Source organism: Callorhinus ursinus, unplaced genomic scaffold (genome assembly GCF_003265705.2).
Source record: "Callorhinus ursinus isolate GAN/ISIS: 27379988/994484 unplaced genomic scaffold, GSC_fseal_2.0 scaffold50, whole genome shotgun sequence".
Taxonomy (NCBI): domain Eukaryota; kingdom Metazoa; phylum Chordata; class Mammalia; order Carnivora; family Otariidae; genus Callorhinus; species Callorhinus ursinus.
Genome location: NW_027397112.1, coordinates 8888688 through 8914991, shown reverse-complemented (window position 1 = coordinate 8914991; position 26304 = coordinate 8888688). Strand labels below are relative to the sequence as shown.

General features: G+C 36.2%; 1 protein-coding gene across 10 annotated transcripts in view; it reads left to right on the top strand.

Annotated features, from left to right (window-relative positions):
* The window catches only part of TANC2 (tetratricopeptide repeat, ankyrin repeat and coiled-coil containing 2), a 352068-nt gene that overhangs the window by 214168 nt on the left and 111596 nt on the right, over positions 1 to 26304 (top strand). For all 10 annotated transcript variants that reach the window (XM_073883063.1, XM_025890285.2, XM_073883069.1 and 7 more), the window contains 2 exons: positions 8564 to 8827; positions 23512 to 23637. In XM_073883063.1, the coding sequence (XP_073739164.1) occupies positions 8564 to 8827; positions 23512 to 23637 (390 nt within the window). The remainder of the gene's footprint in view (positions 1 to 8563; positions 8828 to 23511; positions 23638 to 26304) is intronic.

The following is a 26304-nucleotide window of genomic DNA, read 5'->3' as shown; positions in this document are numbered from 1 at the left end:
TGGGTCATAAACTGAACATTAGATAATTTGAATTATTTTTTCATGTTTTCCCCAACCTGTTTTCAGAGAAGTGCAGGTTTATTTATACTACTGAGTTTTTCCATTTATTGTTCTAGTGACTCCATCATCCTTCCCACCTCTCTAATTACTTAGCACAAAGTAAAATTTCAATAGCTATAATGTGGCATGTTTGTTAAGTCTGGACACTGCTTATTAGAATGATCAAGGAAACCTAACAAAGCATTTCTCTTACATATTGATCTAACTAATATAATAATAATAACCAGCATTTATTGAGTACAAACATTGAGCCAAGTACCGTTGTTTAATCTTTATAATGATCTTATAAGAAAATAGTTGTAAAGATTTCACAAGATCATGTCACTGAAATGATGCATAAGACTCGATAGAGAATGCTTACAAAATCTTTTAATAAAGATACAGCATGGGGCGCTTGGGTGGCTCAGTTGGTTAAGCGACTGCCTTCAGCTCAGGTCATGATCCTGGAGTCCCAGGATCGAGTCCCACGACGGGCTCCCTGCTCAGCAGGGAGTCTGCTTCTCCCTCTGACCCTCCCCCCTCTCATGTTCTCTCTCTCATTCTCTCTCTCTCTCTCAAATAAATAAATAAAAATCTTTAAAAAAAAAAAAGATATTGCATAACAGGTAAAAGAGAATGCAAACAAGCAGAGGACCCTAGAAAGTTCAAGTGCAGCTCTCCAAGTTCTTTCTTAAATAGGATGTGCTCTGTCTCCAGAATATAAATGACCAAGATTTGTATGAGGAATCTTGATTTCAGGAGAGCTCTGCAAGAGTTTACAGTGAAGATTTTTATGCTGCTCTGGTCCCATAGCCAAGTCGGTTTGTCTAAGTCCTCCAGATGTAAGCTGTCAATAAGCAACTAGTTTTGGGTGCTGCAGGAGGAGTTTAAAACTTTAAAGAGCAAATTATAAATCATTAGTTATCTTGGCTAAGAATCAATACTAGACTTCCAGGCAACCCCAGAAATAAGCATGGGAATGGCCCAGTCTAGTTGTAAAATAACTCTGTCTTATATAATAGTGTAATAATCTTTCTTAGAATTAGAAAACCGAAATTCCAAAAATAATTGGTCTCAGGTCATATAGTCAGTAAGAGGCAAAGTTGAGATTCAAGTTCAGGTCTGTATGACTTCAAAACCCCTGGTCCTAATTATTACAGAAGAGTGCATAGTTCTAAAATCTGTCTTAGGATAGATGACCTAGAACTACTATATGGCATTAAAAATTTAGTCTCTATCAACAAAAGTAATGAGTCAAGAAAAAAAATTAGTCCTATTAGTTTTAAAATATTATAGAAGACAGACAAACCAATTTTATTTTATAGATAGATATTTAAAGATTTTATTTATTTGACAGAGAGAGACAGCAAGAGAGGGAACACAAGCAGGGGGAGTGGGAGAAGCAGGCTCCCTGCTTAGCAGGGTCCCAGGTCCCAGGACCCTGGGATCATGACCTGAGCCGAAGGCAGATGCTTAACAACTGAGCCACCCAGACGCCCCATTTATATATATATATTTTAAAAAATTTTTAGTATAGCTGACACACAATGTCACATTAGTTTCAGGTGAACAGTGTAGTGATTCTACACCTGTATACCTTATACTGTGCTCACCACAAGTGCAGCAACCATCTGTCACCACACAACGGTATTACAATATCATTGACTATTATTCCCTAAGCTGTGCCTTTCATCCCCATGACTTAATCCATAACTGGAAGCCTGTATCTCCTTCTTCCCTTCTCCCACTTTTCCCATCCCCCACCCCTTCTCTCTGGCAACCATCAATTTGTTCTCTGTATTTATAGGTCTGATTCTGCTTTTTGTTTGCAAACAGTCCAATTTCAAAATGTACAAAAGACACTGGATAGACATTTCACCAAACAGGATACATGAATAATAAGCACAGAAAAAATGCTCATTATAATCAGTCATTAGAGAAGTGCAAATTAAAACCACAATGGGTCACTATTGCTCACCTACTAGAATGGCTGTTACCAAAAAAAGTACCAAGTATTGGCAAAGATGTGGAAAAACTAGAACCTTCATGTATTACCCTCATGTATTACTTTATGTTTATGAAGTAAGCATAAACTTACCATACAATCTAGCAATTCCACTCTTTGGAATAGATCCAAGAGAGATGAAAACATGTATCAGAAAGAAGCATTATTCATAATAGTCAAAAACTGGGAACAATCCAAATATCCATCACTTGGTAAATGGATGTACAAAATGTGGACTATCCATACAGTGGAATACTATTTCGACAGTAAAGAGGATGAAGTTATTAATAAATGCTACAGAATGAATTGACCTCAAACATAAGGACTACATATTTTATGATTCAGTTTGTATGAAATTCCAGAAAAGCCACATTTATAGAGACAGAAAGCTAATCAGTAGTTGCCTGGTACTGGGGGAGGGGAACAGAAATTAACTGCAAACAGGCACAAAGGAACTTCTAGGGGTTATGGAAACATTCTAAAACTAAATCGTAGTGATGATTGCACTGATCTATAAATTTGCCAAAAATCATTGAATTGTACATTTACAGTGGGTACATTTTATAGTATATAAGTTGTACCTCAATAAAACTGGTTTAAAAACAGAGAGAGTTAATTTTATTCACAATAAGCCTGTTTATACGCCTGTGATTCCTTCTTCCTCACACTCTTTTCTGGCCTATATGGCAATACAAACAGATATGTCACATAAACAGTTCTTTATACTGAGGTGGCAATTTTTTTGTATCGAAGGAAAATGGAGAAGGTCTCAGAAAAATCTCTTCAGTTACTTGAGACTCAATATTTTCTCCCTATCCTTTGTTCCACCTGGTCATTATTAGAAATAATGATAGATGAGGGAAACAAATATGTGTATTTTTCAATGAGGAACCATGTCTTCCTTTCCAGGTCCATTCATAGAAACTTCACACATATGAGTGCTTAATTCATCTAGGCCAGCTTACCTGGCACATAGACTGCATGTATGGGCTTTGGGCTTTTGAAACTTTTAGTAACCACATGCATGAAAATATTACTGTTTTCTCTAATGCTTCAGTTACCTTGATGATCTTAAATTGTATTCAGTCTCACCATAGAGGAGTGGTTGAATAAAATAGGATGCATCCATAAAGTTGAATAATACACAGACATTAGCCTGTTTGTTACTAAAAATAGCATTTCATTTTGTGGTTCATTTTTCTGTGTATGACCTCTTTTGTCACAGAATTGTCCTAGGATTAAGGATTTAGGACCTATCTTGTTCCTGTAGCCTGATTACATATTAGTTGCTCAGTAAAAATTTATTGGATAGGTAGATGAATTAACCAAAAGTCAACCAGGTTCAGTGAAAAGCATCAATGAAGCAAAAATGCACAAAATTCCTAAGTGGGAATAGTTACCTAGAGAATTTTACTTCTGGTATTTTGTGTCAGTTGTCTATTTTTACTTTCTGTGCCCCTAAGATTCTAGACCATTGTGCATCATATAAAACTAAAGTTAGAGTCCTTAGGCCACTGAATAATTCCATCTTTGGGTACCACAAATTAACTCACAATTTCTCTAATCTTTCCACCACTGATCAGGACTTTCATAATTTTTCTTGATAGATCCCATAGTTTTGAAAAATTTTTCAACATCACTCTATTTGTTATTATAGCAATTTCTCATGTTTAATTTATCAAACATGCATCTCTGCCAAAGCTTCTGTTTAAATGAGGTAACTACTGTTATCACCCTTGATATAATTCTAGCTATGTTTACAGAAGTTTGATGTTTTAACTAGCTACCAGTTTTAACTAGCTACATATTATTTATAAATTACTTGAAATACTGAAAATAGTGAACCCCATTGCTACTTTCTCAGACCTGTAAAAGTGTAGTATTCCAATATACTGAATATGCTCCTGATTTATCAGGAGAAAAGGGTTGTATTTCTGGGATATATACCAGGCAAAGACCACACAGATACAGGTAAATCTTAGCCAAATTTGATTAAGGACTTAATAATGAAAACTTCTGTAGGACACAACATAAAAAAACAAAAAGGTAAGAGGTTAAATAGCAGACATTTTACATGTAGACAAGTCCTCCGGGAAAGAAGAGTTTCCATTCTCTGGCTTGATTCAGCTGTATGAACTCCAAGCTTCTTGCAAAGAATTACAAAGCCAGCTGAATCACCACATCTTTACACCAAATGAAATATTATTTTCCAGTTTTTACTGAATATTTACCAAATTTTACTGGGAAAAAAGTTTAAATATATTTTAAATTAGATAATTTTCAGAAATTAGGATAAGGAGCATACATCTGCTTTAAAAAAACACACACAGGTACATACACACATAATATAAATATGCTATCACTGAACACATTTAGAAATTATAAAATAATGCTATGGAATCCATAATAATCTCATTGGGGAAGGTACAGCATTATGTTTAATGGCAAAAAGGTTAGGAACTATTGGGCTATTCATGACTGAAAGTCTGAATATATGAAATGAATTTTTAACTAAAGTGAGTAGTTTTGACTGTATACTGAAACATGACTTGAACATTTCGATTAGCTAGAAGAATATTCCATAGTTCCCAACATTTTCATCAACAAGACTTCCTTAGCATAGATTCCTTAGAAAATAGAGCCTGAGACAAAAAGGTTATATTGAGGGAGTATATACTATATTAAAGGAGTATAAACCAAGGAAACAAGAGTGAATGAAAGAGGAGTAAGGCAAAAAAAGAGGAGAAGCAAATATAAGGAAGGGAATTACAGAGCTGGCAGAGGTGATTGCTTAATTCTACTGAATGTCTTCAGAGAAACCGTACATTTCTGAACTGTGGAAGGGGGAATTACAAGATGATATTACTGCAGTTCCCTTCTCACATTGGTATGTTAGCCCTCATAGGGTACTATTTCTCCGACTCTTACTATTGCATGAATCTAGTAGCCCTACTGCATCTCATGTCTCCATGGCAACCAGGAAGTCTAGAGATAGATGAGAGAGGCTATATGGCAGTACATAAGACAATGGTTGACTTCTGCCCATGATTATCACAAAGGACCAGAAATAGCCATTATAGCCAACCCTTCAGTCTGGAGCAGGATGTTAATAACACGGACCCAGCTCCAACCCATGGGAATAGTCCACACCACTGCTAGAGTCAGTGTAGCCAGACAACAGGCAGGTGAGTACATTTAGAGTGGCAAATCCAGTTCAACTCTTGTACCACATAGATCAATCATTAGTACTCTTTTTTGGCATCTAGTCTCACCTGGAAGCATGATACTGTGATTCTCAATTCTTTTCTGAGAGGGGAGATCCAAGTCCAGTTCTTCAAGGAGATGACCAGTTGCAGTCTCCCAAAAAGACTTGGAAAGGATTAGTAAATGCAGATTAAGTCCCTACTGCTCCTGCGCGTCCTGGAGTCCATACTGTATGCTCATCATCTCCCTCTTTCACCCATTTCAGAACAAAGAATATCAAAATAGATTTCAGAATAAACAGTGATGACCTATCAAGGAAGGTCATTTCATAATGTAAACGGGTCATTTCATCAAGAGGAAATAATCCTAAATGTTTATGCACCGAATAACAAAGCTTCAAAATGGCAAAAATCCACAGAGATTTTAACTTTTATCTCTCAGTGGTTGAAAGAACAAGTAGGAAATCAATTAGCATGTAAAAGACCTAAACAATTCCATTAATCAACTGGACCTAATTATTTTTTATAGAACAGTCCACCTATCAGTAGCATAGTTCACATTCTTTTTAGGTATACATAGAAGATGCACCAGGAGACCATATTCTGATTCATAAAACAAGTCTCAGTAAAGCTAAATGGACTAAACCATTACAAACTGTGTTCTCTGACCACACTGTGTTTAAACTAGAAACCAATAATAGAAAAATATCAGGAAATTTCACAAATGCTTAGAAATTAAACACATTTCTAAATAACATGGGTCAAAAAAATCACAGTGGAAATTTAAAAATATTTTTAATTGAATGGTAACGAAAACAAAACTTCAAAATTTTTAGAATGCAGCTAAAGAAGTGCTTAGAAGAAAATTTATAGCATTAAGATGCTTATTTTAGAAAAGGAAGTTATTTAATTAGTGAACTAAACTTCTGCTTAAACAATATGAAAAAGAAATTCAAATCAAAGTAAACAAAGTAGGAAATAATAAAGAGCAGAAATCAATGAAACAGGAACGGAGAAAATCAGTGAAACTGAACGCTGGTTCTTTGAGAAAAGCATATTGATAAACCTCTAGTCATACTAACCAGGAAAAAAAGAAGATACAAATTACCAATATCAGGAATGAAGAGGGACACCACTACAGACCCCACAAACATTAAAAGGATAAGGGAATGTCATGAACAGCTTTATGCCAATAAATTTGACAAATTCCTGGAAATAATATATGACCAAAGGTCATTTGAGAAGAAAAAGATAACCTGAATAGTTTTATAGCTGTTAAATATAAATTGAATTTGGCATTTAAAACTTTCCCACAAGGAAAACTTAGTCCAGATGCCTTGACAGGTAAATTCTACCAAACATTTAAGGAAGACATAATACCATTTCTACACAAACTGCTCCAGGAAGTTGAAGTGACAAGAACACTTTATGAGGCCAACAATATTTTAAGACCAAACTAGACAAAGACATTATTTAAAAAGTAAACTACAGACCAATGTCTCTCATGAACATAGACATAAAAGTCCTTAACAAAATTCTAACATTGAATCCAGCAATATATAAAAAAGATAACAGGGACAATATGTAAAAAGGATGTGTCAGGGCTCCTGGGTGGCTCAGTCAGTTGAGCGTCAACTCTTGATTTCAACTCAGGTCATGATATCAGTGTCCTAGGATCAAGCCCCATGTTGGGCTCCATGCTCAGCAGGGATTCTGCTTGAGGAGTCTCCCTCTCTCTCTGCCCTTCCCCCCTGTACACACACACACTCTCGCTCTCTCAAATCTTTTAAAAAGAGGGGGGGATGTGTCACGAGTAGGTAGGGGTAGGGAGCATTGTCATCTTTGAGAAGCCTAATGGTGACTGCCCTCCCCGATGGAATTGACAAGAAGTTGTTGCCTTGGAACTGGACTCCCTTAGTATCAGTGAGGATACAGAGACCAGTTGACAACACTTAATTCTCAGATGCAAGGAGGACTTATTACTGTAAAGAGCAGCAAAGCTGGAAGGCAACCAGGGTGTCTTCCTTTGTAACTCATATTTTTCCCTGTTACTACAAAGTCCAGAATTCTGTTTACATTTCCAAAGAGAAAACCTCACTAAAAGGGATTGTGGAAATTACCTAATAAACTTAGGTCTCTTCTTTTAACAACAGGTACATTGAAGATGTAAGAAGAAAATATGAACTAACATATTAAAAACTTTATTCTTATAATTATTGCTAAGATTTTTATAATCTTTATTTTAATGTTTTTATTCCTTACATTCCTAGAGTTGATGAAAATTTTTGTTTTTAAGTCCTGTTAATAATTAGTGGTAAGACTAGAAAAATTCTAGAAGCCCTTTCAGGTTTTGCTTGATTTCATTCAGGGACATCTAGGGTTAGAGCTACAGGGTAGCTGTACAAGGAGGCCCTATATTTGGACAGATTATTTCTGCAATATATCCTATATATCTACTTAAGGGACCATTTGTTTTTTCTAATTCTTAATTACATATAAGGGGTCAGGAAATAAATTTAAATGAGGGAAAATATGGGATAAAAAGAGTGTAAAGATCTTTTTGAGATTTTGGGGCTCTTCAGCAATCCATGAAAATTATATAAATTCCCTTTTTGACAAAATTCTGAAATTTTTAGCATTGATAGGCTCTAGTTGTAGATCTTTTAGCAGTGATGTATGAATGTGTTCAGTTCCATTTAAATAGAGTTGTTGGGGCGCCTGGGTGGCTCAGTTGGTTAAGCGACTGCCTTCGGCTCAGGTCATGATCCTGGAGTCCCGGGATCGAGTCCCACATCGGGCTCCCTGCTCAGCGGGGAGTCTGCTTCTCCCTCTGACCCTCTTCCCTCTCATGCTATCTCTCATTCTCTCTCTCTCAAATAAATAAATAAAATCTTTAAAAAAAAAATTTATAAAAAAAAAATAAATAAATAGAGTTGTTAAATATATAAGAGAAGTGAGAGAAAATATGTAAGATATATTGTGCTTTCAGTTATTTAAACTTCATGGTGGAGATGAAATGATCAGTAACTTTTTTAAAAATAGTATCGCTACTACTCTTATTAGCTAGTCATGAATTTGGATAGTAGTAAACAGCTTAATCTCTCGGTTTGTGGGGTTTTGTTTTGTTTGTGTGTGTGGGGGGTTTATTTTATTTTATTTTATTTTATTTTATTTTATTATGTTATGTTAATCACCATACATTACATCATTAGTTTTTCATATAGTGTTCCATGATTCATTGTTTGCTTATAGTACCCAGTACTCCATTCAGTACGTGCCCCCTTTAATTTTTAACTTGTTTTACTCTCTTTTTCAGCTACGTTGACAAGCTATTCTGAAAATGTAGAACGCACAAAATATGTTGGGGAAAGCAGTAAAGAATTAGGATCTGGAGGAAACCTAAAACCTTGGCAGTCTCAAAAATCCAGCATGGATTCCTGTTTGTATCGAGTAGATGAAAACATGACAGCTTCCACCTATAGTCTGAATAAGATCCCAGAAAGGAATTTGGAAACAGTTTTATCGCAATCAGTACAGTCTATTCCTCTATATCTTATGCCACGGCCAAATTCAGTAGCAGGTAAGATCTTTCTAAAAATTGACCATTTTTCTGATGTATATACTGAAATGAAAGTAAATTCTGCTTTAATAGAATTTTCCATTCATCTTCTTTGACTAAGCTGTTCTTTTGTGTTTGGATAATATGCATGTGTATATCTTTTTGAACCTGGGGAAAGGCTCATATTCAAGTGGTTGTTTAGTTCTGCTCCCAAAATGTGTAACAGCATACATAAAATGAGAAGTAAAACCTATAAGGTATATTATTGAATTTCTAAATGTATTTTTTTCACATCCAGTGTCTTTGAAAGGATTTCAATTTGAGGTTTTGAAAAATGTTAGTTTTAAAAAACATCATTAAATTGATGTGTATTTCAGTAGAAGTTGTATTATCAGAAATCATTGTCCATAGTTTGAGGGAGTGGCAGGCAGGCAAGAATTCAACTTCCTAGTCCAAGAGCTCAATATTTTCACAATACCCTGGCCATCCTATCATAGAAGAATCACCAGATACCTACATTGCTAAAGAATAACTCAAACACTCCTAGCAATTGCAGTCATAAAGGGAGTATGGAGTCATTATCCTTTAGCAGCTGTTCAGAATTGATGTCAAAGGATATTGTTTACATAGCTAAGTTGCTACTTAATAATTCAGACCAGGAGCTTTTGCAGAATAGTCGGCATTTTGGCATTTTCAAAATGCAACATCATCTAGACTTTGTACCTACTATGATATCATAGTTATGTTTGTCTTTCTTATTTGCCTGATGAATGCCTGAAAGGTTTATCTTGCTGACACAGGGTAATAAAATACTTATTGTAGTTAGGAGCTCTTATTTCCCAGGTGTAATGATTTATTTTATAAAGATGATAGTGTGATGCTTCTTGCCTTTTTGTACCTTTTCTAAAACATTACTCTTTGTTCCATCCTCTGGGAGACCATCAGCATCAGTCATCACATGCGATTATGTGGTGATGGCTCATCTGGAAGGTCAGTAACTGTAGGCTATTTTAGTATTAATTTTTCAAGATTATTCACTTTAAATAGTGACAGAAACTTTTCTCTCATAGGTTCTTTGGAATATGTTGATCCCCACTAATGATGTCATATTAGAATCCTAGAATGCTCTAACTTAGAAACCGTTAAGCAAATTCAGTCTTTCCAGAGGAGAAACATTTAAATCCTTGCCTGCATAAAATTGAGGAAATATAGCTACCAGCCTTAATGGTACATCCCACTTTACTTCTTAACTAAGCTGCAGTGATTTCTAAGAAAATTCTGTCTCTAGGGGCACCTGGGTGGCTCAGTTGTTAAGCGTCTGCCTTCAGCTCAGGTCATGATCCCAGGGTCCTGGGATCGAGCCCCACATCAGGCTCCCTGCTCGGCAGGAAGCCTGCTTCTCCCTCTCCCCCCTGCTTGTGTTCCCTCTCTCACTGTGTCTCTCTCTGTCAAATAAATAAATAAAATCTTAAAAAAAAATTCTGTCTCTATTATTGTAGAAGGACACTGAGCACTTAGTAGGAGTCAGAAGTATAAGCTTCTCTTGTCCTCTTTTTAGTTTACTGGAGAAATTATAAAGCACTTTGCCCTTCTTGAGCATAAATATCTGTGATTCATTATTTTACCTTATGCAGATACTAACCTTAGGTTGTACAAAGAGTTGTCCAGGACTAATTGGCCAAATAATATCCTTCCCTCACTTTCTGTAAAGTTTTCTAACACTATGACTTTCTAGAAATTAGCACAAGGCAACTGTCAGAATTATCAATGAGTTACCAGTTACTTCTCTAATACATATAGAAGAAACTGACTGTATAGCTCTATCACAAAGAATAGAACCCAGCTTTCTATACCAGGTATTTTAATCACCAGGTAAAAAATGCCAGTTGAAATGTTTTTTAAAAAACTTAACAAAGGAAGCAACATTTTATCAGGTGAAGAGTACCTTCTTTCTTTTACATGGATTGTAAGACTTGATTTATTTAGAATTTTATCTTGTAAGAGCTAATATTCTAGTTACTTAATAAAATCTTCTAAATTGGTCAACCTTCAGGGAATTGTCATCCAGTCTGAATTTTGGGGGCTTCTAAACTACTTCTCATGGTATATTTTTTGCTAACTGCCATTTAGCAACTCTACCCCTCGTAGGCATCAATATATTTGTGGTTACACTTAGACTTCAGTAAGGTTTTGCATATTCTTTGGGACACTGACTTCAGCAAATATTAAAATAAGAATTTTACAGAGAATTACAGGATGGAATTCTAATTGACATCCATTGCTGTTTTTGTAAAATTGTCAGCTACAATGTGATGACTGCTATAATACAGTAATTTATAAAGTACCATAGAAACACAGAGGAGGGAAGCATCTGAGCGCAAAGGAAGAGGGTAGGGGCGCCTGGGTGGCTCAGTCAGTCAAGCATCTGCCTTCTGCTCAGGTCATGATCGCAGGGTCCTTGGATCAAGCCCTACATCAGGCTCCCTGCTCATCAGGGAGTCTGCTTCTCCCTCTCTCTCTGCCCTTCCCCCTAGCTCATGCTCTCTTTCTCTCTCAAATTAATTAATTAATTAATCTTTTAAGAGGGGAGGGTAGAGAGGAATAGAAGACATCACAGAGAGGGATGAGTGAGAAGTCACAAGGAGGACAGAAAAAAGAGGAAGGAGGCACCAAGAAGTTAAGGAACTTGGCAGATCATTGACATTTTAGCATGACCAGCACCTGGGGTACAATGAAGGAATAGTAGAAAATGATGTTGCAGGTGATAGCAAGGACCTTATGTGCTCTGATGATAAGTATTGGGTTTATTTTGTTGTTAGTATAAACAGGAGCTGTATAATCAAATTTGCAGTTTAGAAAAATGGATATAAACCCATCCCTGTAGGATGGACTGAAGGAGGAGAGCCTGGAGTTAGAGAAAATAGTTCATCAAAAGCTTCTGGTATTATGCACAATTATAGGGAGTGAATCACCAGGTATCAGTAGAATTGAGAAAATGGCTTGGGAGATTTTCTTTTTTGCCTTAAAAAATAGCATTTATTAGATTTTTTTTTAAATACAGAGAAATACAAAGAAGAAAACAAAACAAAAATGAGACATAATTTCCTTGCCCAGTGGTTCCTGCTGACACATTCTAGAAATTAAAGATTCATATATGTTACATAATAAATATATATAAATCAAATAAAAATTCAAATTCAAACAAAAAATACAAAAGAAAGAGCCACTCCCCTCTCCATCTAGTACCCCTCTCCAAAGGTTAATATTACTTACGAGTCTTTAAAATATATATATTAGGGGTGCCTGAGTGGCTCAGTTGGTTGAGTGTCTGCCTTCGGCTTGGGTCACGATCTCAGGGTCCTGGGATTGAGCCCCACATCGGGCTCCCTGCTCAGCGGAGAGTCTGCTTCTCCCTCTCCTTCCCGCTCAAGCTCTCTCTCACTATCTCTGTTGCTATCTCTCTTTCAAATAAATAAAATATTTAAATATATATATATAATACATATAATATTGAGATTCTATATATAATACATAATATATACCTAAATATGATTATAATATATGTAAGAGACATGTGAGGTCAAAAAATCAGTTGGATTTATAGAGGGGAAATGAACGTATATGTTCTTACAAAGATGTACAGCTTTATTTGTTAATAGCCAAAAATTGTGACCATCCCAAATGGCCACCAACAGTTGGATGGATAAAGAAATTAGAGCATATCCTACAATGGGCACTACCTAGCAGTAAAAAGAAATGAACTGTTGATACTGCAGCAACACATACAAATCTCAAAATAGTTACACTGAGTGAAAGAAGTCAGGTAAAAAGGAGAATATACTATATGATTCCACTTATAAATTCCTGGAAAACACAAAGTAATTTGTAGGCACAGTGTGCCTCTCTTACAGCGCACCCATCTGCATCTGCTCGTATCACCCAGCTCTTTGTACTGCCTGTGGGAATTCTGCCTTAGAAGAGCGGCTCCATTGTTGATACTCTGGCTTTTGCTGTTCTTCTGAGTAATGAAACGTCTTTCATCTCTGATCTAGATGTCTCATGTCTTCCACCATCCCGGCTTGTTAGAAGTAGAGTAAAATACCAGATCCTTCCCACTTCCTGGCAGTGAGATACCACTATACCCGATAACCACAAAATTAAAAGGAATGACAATGCCAAGTGTTAGTGTGGATGTGATGCAATTCAAATTGTCATACATTGCTAATGGGAGTATAATAATAAACTGGAACTAGCACTTTGTAAAGGTGCTTGGCAAGATCTATTAAAGGTGTCTAAAGCTGTATATGCATGTTACCTAAAACCTATCAATTCCACTCCTGCATAGAATGGCCATCAAAAATAAAGCTGGCTGGCTCAGTTGGTAGAGCACATGACTCTTGGTCTCAGAGTCATGAGTTCAGGCCCCATGTTGGGTATGGAGACTACTGGGGGGAAAAAAAAGCCCTTTTATTCACCAAAAAATAACTAAAATAAATATAAATAAATATGAGTGTTCATATCCATTTTATTCATAATACCCAAAAGCTGAAAATCATCCAAATGTCCATCAATAGTAGACTGGTTTAATAAATTTTATACAACAGTGAAAAGAATGTTGTACCCAAGACAACATCTTAGAGCATACTATGTGAAATACGTATATTTATATAAAGTGTAGAGAAACAAGGCAAAACTGTGTCATTTCTATGGTGTTAGAACTAAGGTAGTGGTTACCTTTGGTGGGAATATCAAGGGAACCTTCTATATCCTGATTGAATGGTGGTTGCATGGGTATGTACACATAAAAACATTTATTGAGCTATTCACTTAAGATTTATATAGTTAACATATATAAATCATACCTCAATTTAAAAAGTGTATAAAGTATTTAGGCTTCTGTCTTTCTAGAAGAATTTTCCCTTTTGTTTAGAAATAGTGGTTCTTGGTGACATAACTAGATCTTTGAAGAAATACCTATTTTTAATGTTGACTAAAAATAACCTAGGGGGCACCTGGGTGGCTCAGTCGTTTAAGTGTCAGACTCTTGATTTTGGCTCAGGTCATGATCTCATGAGATCAAGCCCTGTGTTGGGCTTTACACTGAGCATGGAGCCTACTTAGGATTCTCTCTCTCCATTTGCCCCTCACCACTCTCTCTCTCAAAAAATAAATAAAATAAATAAAAATTAAAAATAACCTAGTAACTCCAACAAATGGATAGTTTACTAAAAGTATTCCACTTGTTGAGACCATAAACTTAGGATCAGTACCCAAACTAGCCAGAAGTGATTCTAACAGCCACCTTAGTTCAGTGTTAGCTAGATAAAGTCCTGAAGCAGCAGTCTCTGTGTGAATTTATCCTTTTTTTAAAAAACAATTATTTGAGTTATATTTTACATATCATAAAATTCACCCATTTCAAATAATCCACCTAATTTAGTAATTTATAGCATATTTACTAAGTTATGCAACCTTCACCATAAATCAATTTTATTTATTTATTTTTTTTAAAGATTTTATTTAACAGAGAGAGACACAGTGAGAGAGGGAACACAAGCAGGGGGAGTGGGAAAGGGAGAAGCAGGCCTCCCGCAGAGCGGGGAGCCCAATGCAGGGCCCGATCCCAGGACCCTGGGATATATCCCAGGATCCCATGACCTGAGCCAAAGGCAGACGCTTAACGACTGAGCCACCCAGGTGCCCCCACCATAAATCAATTTTAGAATATTTTCATCATCCCAGTAAGATCATGTCATGATGACATGGTCCTCATGTCTATTTAATATTAATTTTATTCCCATCCCCAGCCCCAGGCAACCACTAATCTATTTTCTTATCTCTGTAGACTTACCTTTTCTGAACATTTCATATAAATGGAGTCATATAGTCTGTGGTCTCTTGTGTCTGGCTTCTTAGCATAATGTTGTTGAGGTTCATCTATGACATAGCATGTATCAGAAGTTTGTTCCTTTTTATTGCAAATAGTATTCCTTTGTATGCCTCTACCACATTTTATCCATTCACCAGGTGACGGACATTTAGTGTTTTTCCAATTTTTGGCTATTTTGAGGAGTGCTACTATGAACATTCGTGTGCAAGTCTTTGGGTGGACATATGGTTTCATTTCTCTTGGATAGATACCTAGGAGTGGAAATGCTGTATCATAGGGTAAATTTATGTTTAACTTTTTAAGATTGCCAAACTGTTTTCTAAAGTAGCTGCACTGTTTTACATTCCCACCCGTAACGTATGTGTGGATTCCTGTTTCTCCACATTCTCTCTACCATTTGTTACTGTCTTATCTCTTATTATAGTTACTTGGGTGGGTGGGAAATACTATCTTGTTATAGTTTTAATTTGCATTTTCTTAATGACTGATGATGTTGAGCTTATTTTGTGTACTTATTAGTTATTCATATATCTTCTTTGGTAAAATATCTTTTCAAATCCTTTGCACTTTTTTGTTGTTGTTGGATTGTTTGTCTTGTTATTGAGTTGTAAGCATTTGTTGTATATTCTGGATACAATGCTTTATCAAAAGATGGGTTTGCAAAATATTTTCTCCAAGTCTGTTGCTTATCTTTTCATTTTTTCATTGATGTATTTTGAAGCACATTTTGATCACATCAATTTATCAAATTTTTCTTTTTTTTGGATCATGCTTTTGGTGTCATTTTTTATCTTTTTAATAGAAGGTACACTGTTTATATCAAATATCACAAAACTGATTTTTCTTTGTTATTCACGTTTATTTGTTTTAAATTCAAGTATTGGAAAATATTTTCTATACTCAATTAAATTCTTTCTACCCTCTTCTTTTCCCTCTCCTGCCCCTCCCCCGTGGTCAAAAAAATAAAAGGGATAACATTAGCCTATGTTGCTATGCCCATAGACCATAATTGTTGATTATTTTTCGATTTATCACAGTGTTCATACCATAATTAGGGCCTTTCTGGCTAGCACAGATTTTCAGATTTTTAAGTAATAGTGATCATGCTTGTTCAAAAAGAGGGTAAAAGGTAAATGTACCGTCAGAAGCCAGATAGATCGGGGGTTCCTGGGTGCCTCGGTTAAACGTCTGCCTTTGGCTCAGGTCATGATCATCCCAGGTTCCATGCTCAGTAGGGAGTCGGCTTCTCCCTCTCTCTCTCTCCCCCGCCCCCACTGGTGTGCTCGCTCTCTCTCTCTCTCTCCCCTCTCAAATAAATAAAATCTTAAAAAAAAAAAAAAGTTAAAAAGGGAAAAGAAAAAAAAGAAGCCAGCTAGATCTGTCCTAGAGAATAGGATTTTATACTGTGGGTGTAATAGAAATTGACTGTATTGGAAGTATGAGCATACTTCATCAGAGAATTATTTCTTGTCATTGTTGAATGTAATATAAACAGATCTTGCCTACAGGCAAGTCACAGGTCAGGGAACAGTTTGTATTGGATTGTTTTCTGTATCTGGAAACCATGGTTTCAGTATCCTCACAAAGAGTCAGGAAAGTGAACTATAAACCAGAGGACTCAGTTATCTTCAAAATTTAATAGATTATAAACATTTGGTAAGACCACAACCTCTAATAGTTAAAATGATTAGGTATCTAAATCATTTTTTAAAACAAATTTTCTTAGTTCTGGAGGTCCTCTCTAGATATACTCTAGAAATAGCTCTTGCTATAAGCTCTAGAAATACTTATTTTCCTTTATTTTCTAATGTGCACATATGAGTGGTTCCCCAAAGTGTGGGAAGATCAAATACTCAAATCTCCTTGGTGACCAGAAGTAACTGAGGATTTAAAATACGAGATAGCTTAAAATAGAGGGGGAGAAAACCCAGTATATTTATTTATACTTATTAAATTACTCTAAGCATATGAACAGTTGAGGGAAAAAATAATGCCAGTTATAAAAGACCTTGTTCAAATCCAACTCTTAAATTTCCCTTCTTTTTAAAACTTTATCTCAGTATGAATAATATAACTACTTTAGAGACGAAATAATGTTGAATAATGATGTGAAATATCATTCGTGTCACTTCAGAAAATCTGGGGGAATAATCGTTTAAATGGTCCTTGCTGTGTTACAGACTTTTCCCTGCTTGGGGAAGAGACTCACCCTCTTTTGCCTGAGCTCATTGGCGTCTTTATGGGGCCACATCTTCTGGCAGGACTAGGAAATTGTCAAGGAATTTATTTAAATTAATTTGCTGCATTGAACTCTATAAAGAATAAAATTGTCTTTGTTTATTCCATAAGACCCTTGATTTTAAAAAAGAATGGGAAGGGCACTTTTATAACACTTTACCTAGAAGAAGTGGGGTCAGTACATATGCAAATGTTTATGATGGTTTTTTTAAACTTTTTTCTGAGCTTTGAACTCACCTGCAACATAAATGGAAAAAATATATGTAAGGAAATTTTTAAAACAACCATGTACTCTTTATTAACTATTAAAATAGAAGTCTGATTATTAAGTATAAATATATTGATCCATTAGATTGGTCCAAAAGCTGTACACTTTAAGAGCATAAAGATTCAAACAAGTGAAGATGTACCATTTAAAAGTTCCACCATATACCACATATGAAGGTAGTGCTATTTGCTGAAAATAAAAACTTTTAACTCAAATGACAAAGTGATTAAAGCTGAGTTTGGGCAATCTCTACCATCAAGGCTTGAGTTTTTCCGGGAGTAGCTCAGTTTTCTGAGTATAAAGTTAGATGTAATTACATCTTTAAAATTCTAAGATGTAGAAAATAAAAACTACTGTCTTTTATTGTTTTCAAAATGTAAATCACTACTGCATGTTTATTTTTTTAAGCTCGTTGTGTTGGAAGGAATTAGAGAACCTTGTGGACTTGCGGTTGCATGGCAGAAATTATCAGAGTAGGATGTCTGTGGTCATCCTTAATGTCTTAAAATGAGATTGGCTGGGAATTGGAGGGATGTGGGAAGCAGGAAATACTCACTTGCAGCAGCTGTCCTCAGTGCTTTGTGTGAAAATGAGGAGTCTGTCAAGGAAACATATAAGCAGTGGAAGTCAGTTAAAATATAAACTCTCACCATCTACTTGTTAATGTTTGGAGCTGCACATTTTCCTAAGAAAAGGATCTTAAGAATCAGGTAAATGCAAAATAGGAATCATGGGGGATTTAGATGAATCCAATCAGAAGCTGTAATGGGGATTTTATAAAGAAGAAAATATGGGCTTTTCAGCAGTCAGAATGTTGGCTTTATGAATCAAGGGTATAAGGACAGCAGAGTGGCTTCTTGCCCAGGCTATAGCAAACATAACGTCATTCCAAGCTCCCTGCTCAGGTCAGCCAGAATGACAATCGTGCTACTAAAATCTGTTTGCACTAATGACAACTGATATAAGAAGAAACAATTCAGACTGGTTTCATACTCAGTATAGAGTTGCCTCTGGAATGTTTTGTACCAAATGCTGTCTGCTGGATTTTTTTTCTGCCCACTTATTTGTTAAGTTATTTTGACTTCAAAAAAGTATGTCAGTTAAATGTTCTGTAAATGAATCAGCTGTTCCAATCCTATGAGATCTCAAAAAATATATGTATGTTCCCTTTTTCCACTTTCCTCTTCCTTCTCTGAAAACAAGGATTTTTAACGAAATAAGTTTTACTTAGAGATAGGTTTTACATAGAAGTTTACTTTTTAAAGCATTTTCTTTTCACATAAAAAATTTTTTATTGTAGATTTTTTTTTCCTCTTTCTTCATTTCACTTCTGCTTACCTAGTTATCTCCTATGCCTGTATCTGGAAAGTGTTCATTAAATATTATAGTAGTAATTTAACTTGATGGAACTATCTCAAAAAAACTTGCCAGGACAGTTTTACAGTAAGAGTACTACCGTGAGGTGGGAATATGTATGTCCCTGTAGATCTGCCATTGGTGTTTGTATGGGATGAAGATATGCTAAAGGCATTGTTGCTATAGCCACCTCCTTCATCCTTAGCTTTCAAATAACCCCATAAGACAAAACCTAATTTGTCATTCACTGATCGTTTAAATGTAGCCAAAATACAAAGTGTATGTTAGGTACACTTATTCAGTTATTAGACAAGTGTTTATTGAGCTTGTACTGTATATATGGCAGGCACTGTTCAAAACACTTGAGAAACATCAGTAAACAAAACAGAAATCCCACCCCCCCCTTGGAGTTTGCATTCTAGTCAGAGAAAATAAACATAATAAGTAATTTATATAGTATGAGAGAAAGTAATATGTGCTATAGAAGAGGGATCAGCAGTACTTGAAGGAAGTTTATATGAACATCATTGGAGCTGAGCATATTATCATAGTGGTATCTAGTAAGCATTAAACAGAGCAATGAGAAGGGTGAAGCTAGAGCCAGACATATATCTAAATCTAGGTAGGACTAGTCTGGAATTCAGTTCTATATTGAGCATTATGTGCAAGGTACTTTGACTTACTCTGAAGGGACAGGGTTATCAAAGATAAATCAGACATTGCTTTCTTGCCTTCCAGAACCTACTATAACAAGGGAAGACAGCCATGTAGGCAAGTAGCTGAATAACACAGGTTCTAATTAGCAATATATGTATGCGGTTGCTAAAGGGGAGAAGCAATTAATTTTGACTGGACGATCAGTTAGAGAAGCAGAGAAAATGCAGCCTGAGCAAATTTGACAGTAAATGTTTGACAGACTACGACAGACTTCTCAGAAAGTGGCTTGCAAATGGAAAAGACTCAAGTGATCATGAAGGAGAGTACACCTATACAACTAATACAACAAAGGGCCACAGCTAACAGAATTTCAGGTCTCCTGGTTCATCTTTCCAATATTTGTCTCATAGCCCTTTAAATAATGGGCAGGAATTTTGAAAATGATGAAGCAGTGAGAAACAAAATAAGACTAAGGAGAATAATGATTTAATAAGGGATAAAGGCAGTGAAAAAATATTTTGGATTATTTGATAGAGGAAGTTGTGATAGATTCAGAGATCAACAAAAAGAAGATACTGATTGCTAAAAGAAGAAAAGAACAAATGTTTTAATAGACTTGAGTAACACTAAACATAATTTATTTGCAACCTGGATTAAAACAATAGTTCCCCATCAGCTGATTTGAGATCTGTCTGTGCCCTGAATCAGGGCTTCAGAGCTCTGGCACTTGATACTGAAGGTCACTGCTTTTCTTTAGTTCACTGTTTGCCTACGAGTATTTGAATTTGTAGAGGAATGAACCGTTCATTCAGCTCAATAATTAGAGTATTTGTCTTTTTCTCCTAATGTCATCTGACTGAAATTGAGACGTGTGCTCATTCCAAAATATCTTTATTACATTTCTTGGTTTTGTGAGAGAAAGCAATAGGACAATTGATGTCCATTTTCCTAGGAATTAAGATAGTAAAGGTTCGTTTGGCAAAGCTTGTTAAGTTCACACTCAACATTTATATTTCACAAATGCTGTCAGCAGCTCTTTGAATAGGAAGCTGACCCTATGAGAGTAAGGCTGGGGCTAAAAGTACTTGCCAGGAGGTCTTTTCAGTAAGGAGAAATTAAAACGAATTATCTGTTATTCAAATCTGTACTCAAAGTATAGATCTCCCTGAGTTTAATCTTTAAAAGATTCATAGATGAATATAATATAGAAAAAATGTGGAAAAAAGGGCTCTTTTTTCCTTAACACAGCTTTTTGCTCCACTCCATGTTGTTGCTATATCATTCTACCTACTGTTAATGAAATATACGTTCTCTTTTTATTAAAACGTATCAAACCATTTTAGTGCATTGGCATATAGAACGATTTTAGTAAGAGAACCTTGCTTTAAAATTATATAATGTGCCATTCATATTGCCATAGTGGCAACCCAAAACTAACCCACTCATCCAGCTGTTAAAGGTTTCATTTGAGTTTTATTTTAATGTGAGTAAAAGGTTCTCATTGTCATTGATACTCTTTTCATATTACTCTTCACTTTATCAGCTTTAGGAAGTACCTTATATGTATTTTTCTCATAAAAAAATAACAAATTGGGGGGGCTTTTGTTTGTTCTTTTGTTTCTTACTCTGGAAAGTATTTGCAGTGTGGAGTTTTAGTAAGCACCTTCACTTTGCATTACAAGGTCTTTATTTGTCCACATTTGGTTACTGCTGTATGAAGCCATAAAAAACAGGGAGTTGAGGGAAAGTGACAAAGATGAAGAAGGGATGAAAAATAAGCTTTTTAAGGAAGAATTAAATCTATTTAGCTTGAAAAGGGGAGAAGGGGCACAGTGCAAATAGCACTCACTGGACTGATGGACCAGATGACTGGTTTTGAGGCCTGGCTCTACCAAAAATGAGTGATTCACTGTAGACAAGTCACTCTAGAGTACTAATCTGTAAAATGAGGGGATTTGATTAGTTTGGGGTCAACAAACTTTTTATTAAAAGGCCAGCTAGTATTTTAGGCTTTGCAGGCCAATATGGCCTTTTTCAAAACTACTCAACTCTGTTGTAAAAGAATGCTTAACGAACAGGCAAAGCTGTGTTCCAGTAAACTTTATTTACAAAAATGGGCGGCAGGCCACATTTCATCTGCAGGCCTTAGTGTGCTGACCTCTGTCTGGAAGATTCCTTTCACATCTTCATTCTGTGGTATTGCTTTATTATCAACATCACATATATGAAAGGATTACTGCTCTGTTATTTTCAATAGTGTATCAGTCAGGGGCTGGCCAGGAGACAGAAACCACAGTTATTTTACCAGAAAATCTGAAATGTAAAGAATGGTTGACTATGTATAAATGAACTGAAGAGGGAAAAAGAAAACACTGAGTTATCATGGACTTGGCAACTGCAGGAAGCAGCTACCACCTCAGAGCCTGTGTCACAAGAAGAGTTTGGGGTTATTAAACCAGAGGAACTTGGAGGAAAGGCCCTACAAAGCTGAAACTGATCTCTGTGTAAGGCGCCTTGCTCAGCTGATGCTAATATTTCTCCCCTTCAAGGAGGGCTCTGTGGGGATGGGAATTCTGAGGGCTCCTTTTTTTTTTTCTTTCTTACCTTTTTTTTTTTTGATAGCTACACAAATATAGACAAAGAACCAAACAAAGGAAAACAGACTTTTATTAAAGCAGGAGGGACTAATAAACATAAGAAAGAACTAATTCACAGAACCACATAGTTATCTTTTCTGGATAGTTTTAGTTTCCGAATGCAGAGATCAAGATTATCTCTTATTCCTCTGTAACTCTCCCAGTGGGAATGGTGTAAGAGTCATTGCCTCCAGTGTTTTTAAATAAAAGATTAAAAAGTAATCTATTCTGGATAGTTTTAATTTCAGAATGCGGAGATCAAGATTATCTCTTATTCCTCTGAGACTTTCTCCTACTGATGTGTAATGTGGCATTTGACTTCCTTTTCTTGGTTTACTTCCCTAGACGAGCTTTCAGAGACTTTTGTTTCCTCATAGAAACTATATAAATTTGGGTAAGTTCCTCTTGTCTAGGTTTCCAGTAGACCCAAGTAACTGAGGTAATTGCAGTAGTTAAAGGTTGGAGTATGTATCTCTTGCACATGTTCTCTCTTATTCTTTTCTGTCTATCTCTACCTCATCTCCCCCCTCACCTTTTTCAGCTCAGAGAGCACTTTGTGACTTTCTTTGTGCCACTTAGTCATAATCCACCTTAGATTGTTGCTTGTGTCTTGTATCAACTGAGGATATGGACATTATCTTCATTAGAGCTCTGCATGCAGCCAAGAGTGATCTCATTTTGGTTCCTCTCAGCCACTCAAACAGTCACCAGAGGTAAGCTGGCAGCTAAGCCAGGGAGGGCATCAAGAACAGGGCCTGGCACACAGTAAGCTCTTGGTAAATAATTGCCACTGAAGAACTGAATAACCCCCGGCACAGTATCGTACATAATTAGCAACAAACTGAACCAGCAAATTAATTAATAATTTATAAGCTCTAAATGATTGTATTCTGACAGAAGTTTGGGCCTGTTGTTGCTGTTGTTAAAAACTGTTTTGTTCTTCGGTGCTTCCTGATTCTTAATTTCTTCACTTTCTGGTTCATTGTGAATTTTCCCAACAGCTCTCAATATATAGCAGTGCCAGTTCCCATGCCATTTTCCCTCTCCCTGTTGTGGCTGGGTTAAAGGGTTTATACATGCAATGGGGGGTCATTATTACCTGACTATGTTCAGAGAGCCACTGAGTGTTTTATGGAATTCATGGACATTGGCAGTTCCCTAAAGATTCTTCAGCAATTCTCTGTTGTCCTGATACCCATCTTTCCAATAGATATATACACTTGAAAATTGTTTTCAGATTTCATTGTTTAGCATAAAGGGAAAATGTTGAAAACAGAGCTTCATGTTTTTCTTACAGCTCAGTATAATTTGGAACATGTTTCTCCACTGATGGTGTTTATGCCTTGTTCTACAAATGGTATTTGTGACCCCACAGAAGCAAAATATTAATAATTTTTGTTGTCAGGTACTAATGTGTTTGCCAGCTTGTTGCTAGTACTCTTCATAAGTTCAGGCAGTTGATAGTGGTGAAGGAGCTGAAGACAACTCTTGACATTTTCCCCTGGCACATGTTTGGAACACTGACAAGGACTGTGAGTTCAGCAAACTCTTGGTGGATGTATATGCTGGAGTGAGCTATGATACCCAAGTTGGGATGATACAGACGAACTGAAAGTTTTCTAAACTTGCATATTCTGACTAAACTTTTCTGTCTTGTCAGCCACCAGCTCTGCCCACTTGGAGGACCTTGCTTACCTGGATGAGCAGAGACATACACCTTTGAGAACTTCTCTTCGAATGCCGAGACAAAGCATGGCTGGTGCTCGCACACAACAGGATTTAAGAGGTTAGAACTCCAGAAGGGCTTTGCCTGATGATTCCCAGGCAAAAGTGTACATGGGCAGTAGGCAAAAAGTTTGTTTCCGATTTCCACTCTTACTGAAGCCTCACGTAAAAAATGAGCATGTCACCATAGAAGAGAAAGATAAACACAAATACATTATATTCATCATAGACATTGTAATTTTGAACAGTTGGAAGCATTGATCCTTGAAATTCTCAAAAGAAACAAGGGTAAAGATGGTGATGGAGGAAACAACCTTTTTAAGGTCCTAGATTTCAGAAGTGAGTGTTGATTCACTTCAGCCCTAGTGTGAGCTTGGTGCTAATAGTCACATATTTCATAGAGAATTTATTTCATCTTCATCCTAGTGGCCATTTCTGATGACATACAGTCCTTTTACTTATTGGAGTTTCAGACAGTGCTTCTAGTCCTCTCCTGGAAACATTTAAACAACTTATCCCTTTCCCACTCAGGCAACAGTTTCTTTACACTTTTTATGCGTACTACTTGTTTCTACAGTCAGGAACCTAATCTTTTCAAAGACTTTTCATTTTGTTGATCCTTTCAAAAGACAGTCTAGTTGAGAGACCTGTTAGTGGTATCGCTGCTTTGTGCCTCTGGTTTGTTCAAAATGAACCAAACCATCTCTGATAGCCTTAATAGATAGGTGGTCACCTTTCTCTAGTACCTCATAATCCATACTTCTAATATCCCAAGTGCCTTTTTAAATTTTATCTCCTAGATTATTTTCATCTTTCCTTTGCTCTCCTCCTCACCCCTGTCCAATGCTAATCTGTACAGTACCACATGCGTAACTCACACAGGAAGGGTTACATTCATGCCTGCTGTCCATTCTGGAAGTCATTGTGCTGATAGTTTTTCAATGATGACTGGGCAACTAGGAGCATAAAATAATCGGTTGTATTGCTGCAGTTGCCAAACCTCCCATCTACTATAGTGAGTTGATGACCTCTGTCAGTTTTGGTTCCCAATCCTATTCATCCTACTCACCATTTCTTCAGTTAAGCCACATGCTAGTTGCTTAGTATATACAGCTGTGTATTTCCAGCCTAGGAAGTGGCATTATATTAAGCACTACTTTAGTATAGCATTACTTTAGTATATATACTTTAGTATATTTAACACTACTTAGTGCTGATTGGTTGATTATATCCAAAGCCTGAATAAATCTAGTCAAAAGACTAAATAAATGATTTGTGCCAAAACCAGAATGCATAGCCATAATAAAGAAGATTGAACATATGATTTCACTCACATGTGGAATTTAAGAAACAAAATGATCATAGGGGAAAAGAGAGAGGCAAACCAAGAAACAGACTCTTAGCTGTAGAGAACAAAGTGATGGTTACGGGGCTGGGGGGTGGGAGGGCAGGATGAGTTAAATAGGTGATGGGGATTCAGGAGTGTACTTGTCTTGATGAGCACCGGGTGTTATGTGTGTTAAATCACCAAATTGTACACCTGAAACTATTATTACACTGTACATTAACTGGAATTTAAACTAAAAAAAAAAAAGAAGATTGGATACAACTATTGATCTATATAGACCTTCAGATTTGGCTGAAAATCTGCATTAACATCACCTTGCATTTCATTACTGGAAAACATACATTAATTATTTTATTTTCTGCTTTGCTAGTCATTGAATAATGGATTTTGTACTGCAGGCATACTTCAGAGATCTTATGGGTTCAGTTTCAGACCACTGCAATTTTAAAGTGAATATCACAATAAAGCAAGTCAAATGGATTTTTTGGTTTCCCAGTACCTATAAAAGTTATGTTTACACTATACTGTAGTTTATTAGGTGTGTAAAAGCATTGTCTAAAAAAAACAATGTGCATACCTTAATTTTAAAATACTTTATTGCTTAGGGGTGCCTGGGTTGCTCAGTTAAGCATCCGCCTTCGGCTCAGGTTATGATCCCAAGGTCCTGGGATGGAGCCCCAGGTCGGACTCTGTGCTCAGCAGGGAGTCTGCTTCTCCGTCTCCCTCTGCCCCTCCTCCTGCTCATGCTGTCTCTCAAATAAATAAATTTTAAAAAGATTTTTAAAATACTTTAATGCTTAAAAAATGGTAACCATCATCTGAGCTTTCAGTGAGTCATAATCACTGATCACAGATCACCATAACAAATAAAATAATGATGAAAATATTTGAAATATTGCACAAATTACCAAAATGTGACACAGAGACACAAAGTGAGCAATTGCTGTTGGCAAATGGCACCAGTAGACTTGCTTGATGCAGGGTTGCAACAGACCTTCAAGCTGTTTAAAAAAAAAAAAAAAAAGGAATTATCTGCATGTGAAACACAACAAAACAAGGTATGCCTGATAGTAGAAAACAAAATCCATTGACAGATTGCAGCTGTGTGTTTTTGAGAACCCTTCGTGTTGGGTCCTGTTGATACTTGATGGTATAATCTTTGCTTTAGTATCTAAAGATTTAGTAAGATCTTTGACAGATGCATTCTAGTGAGCTTGATATTTAGACACAGATATCACTTATATCTAGAAAACAACGAAAAGCTTTGCTGTTGCACTGAACTTAAGCCTAAACATTCAGTAAAACCAAAGTACATCCAAAGATTTTTCAAAGCATGCCTAAGAGAGCTCTCTGCCTGAATAATGCATTCCTAACAAAACT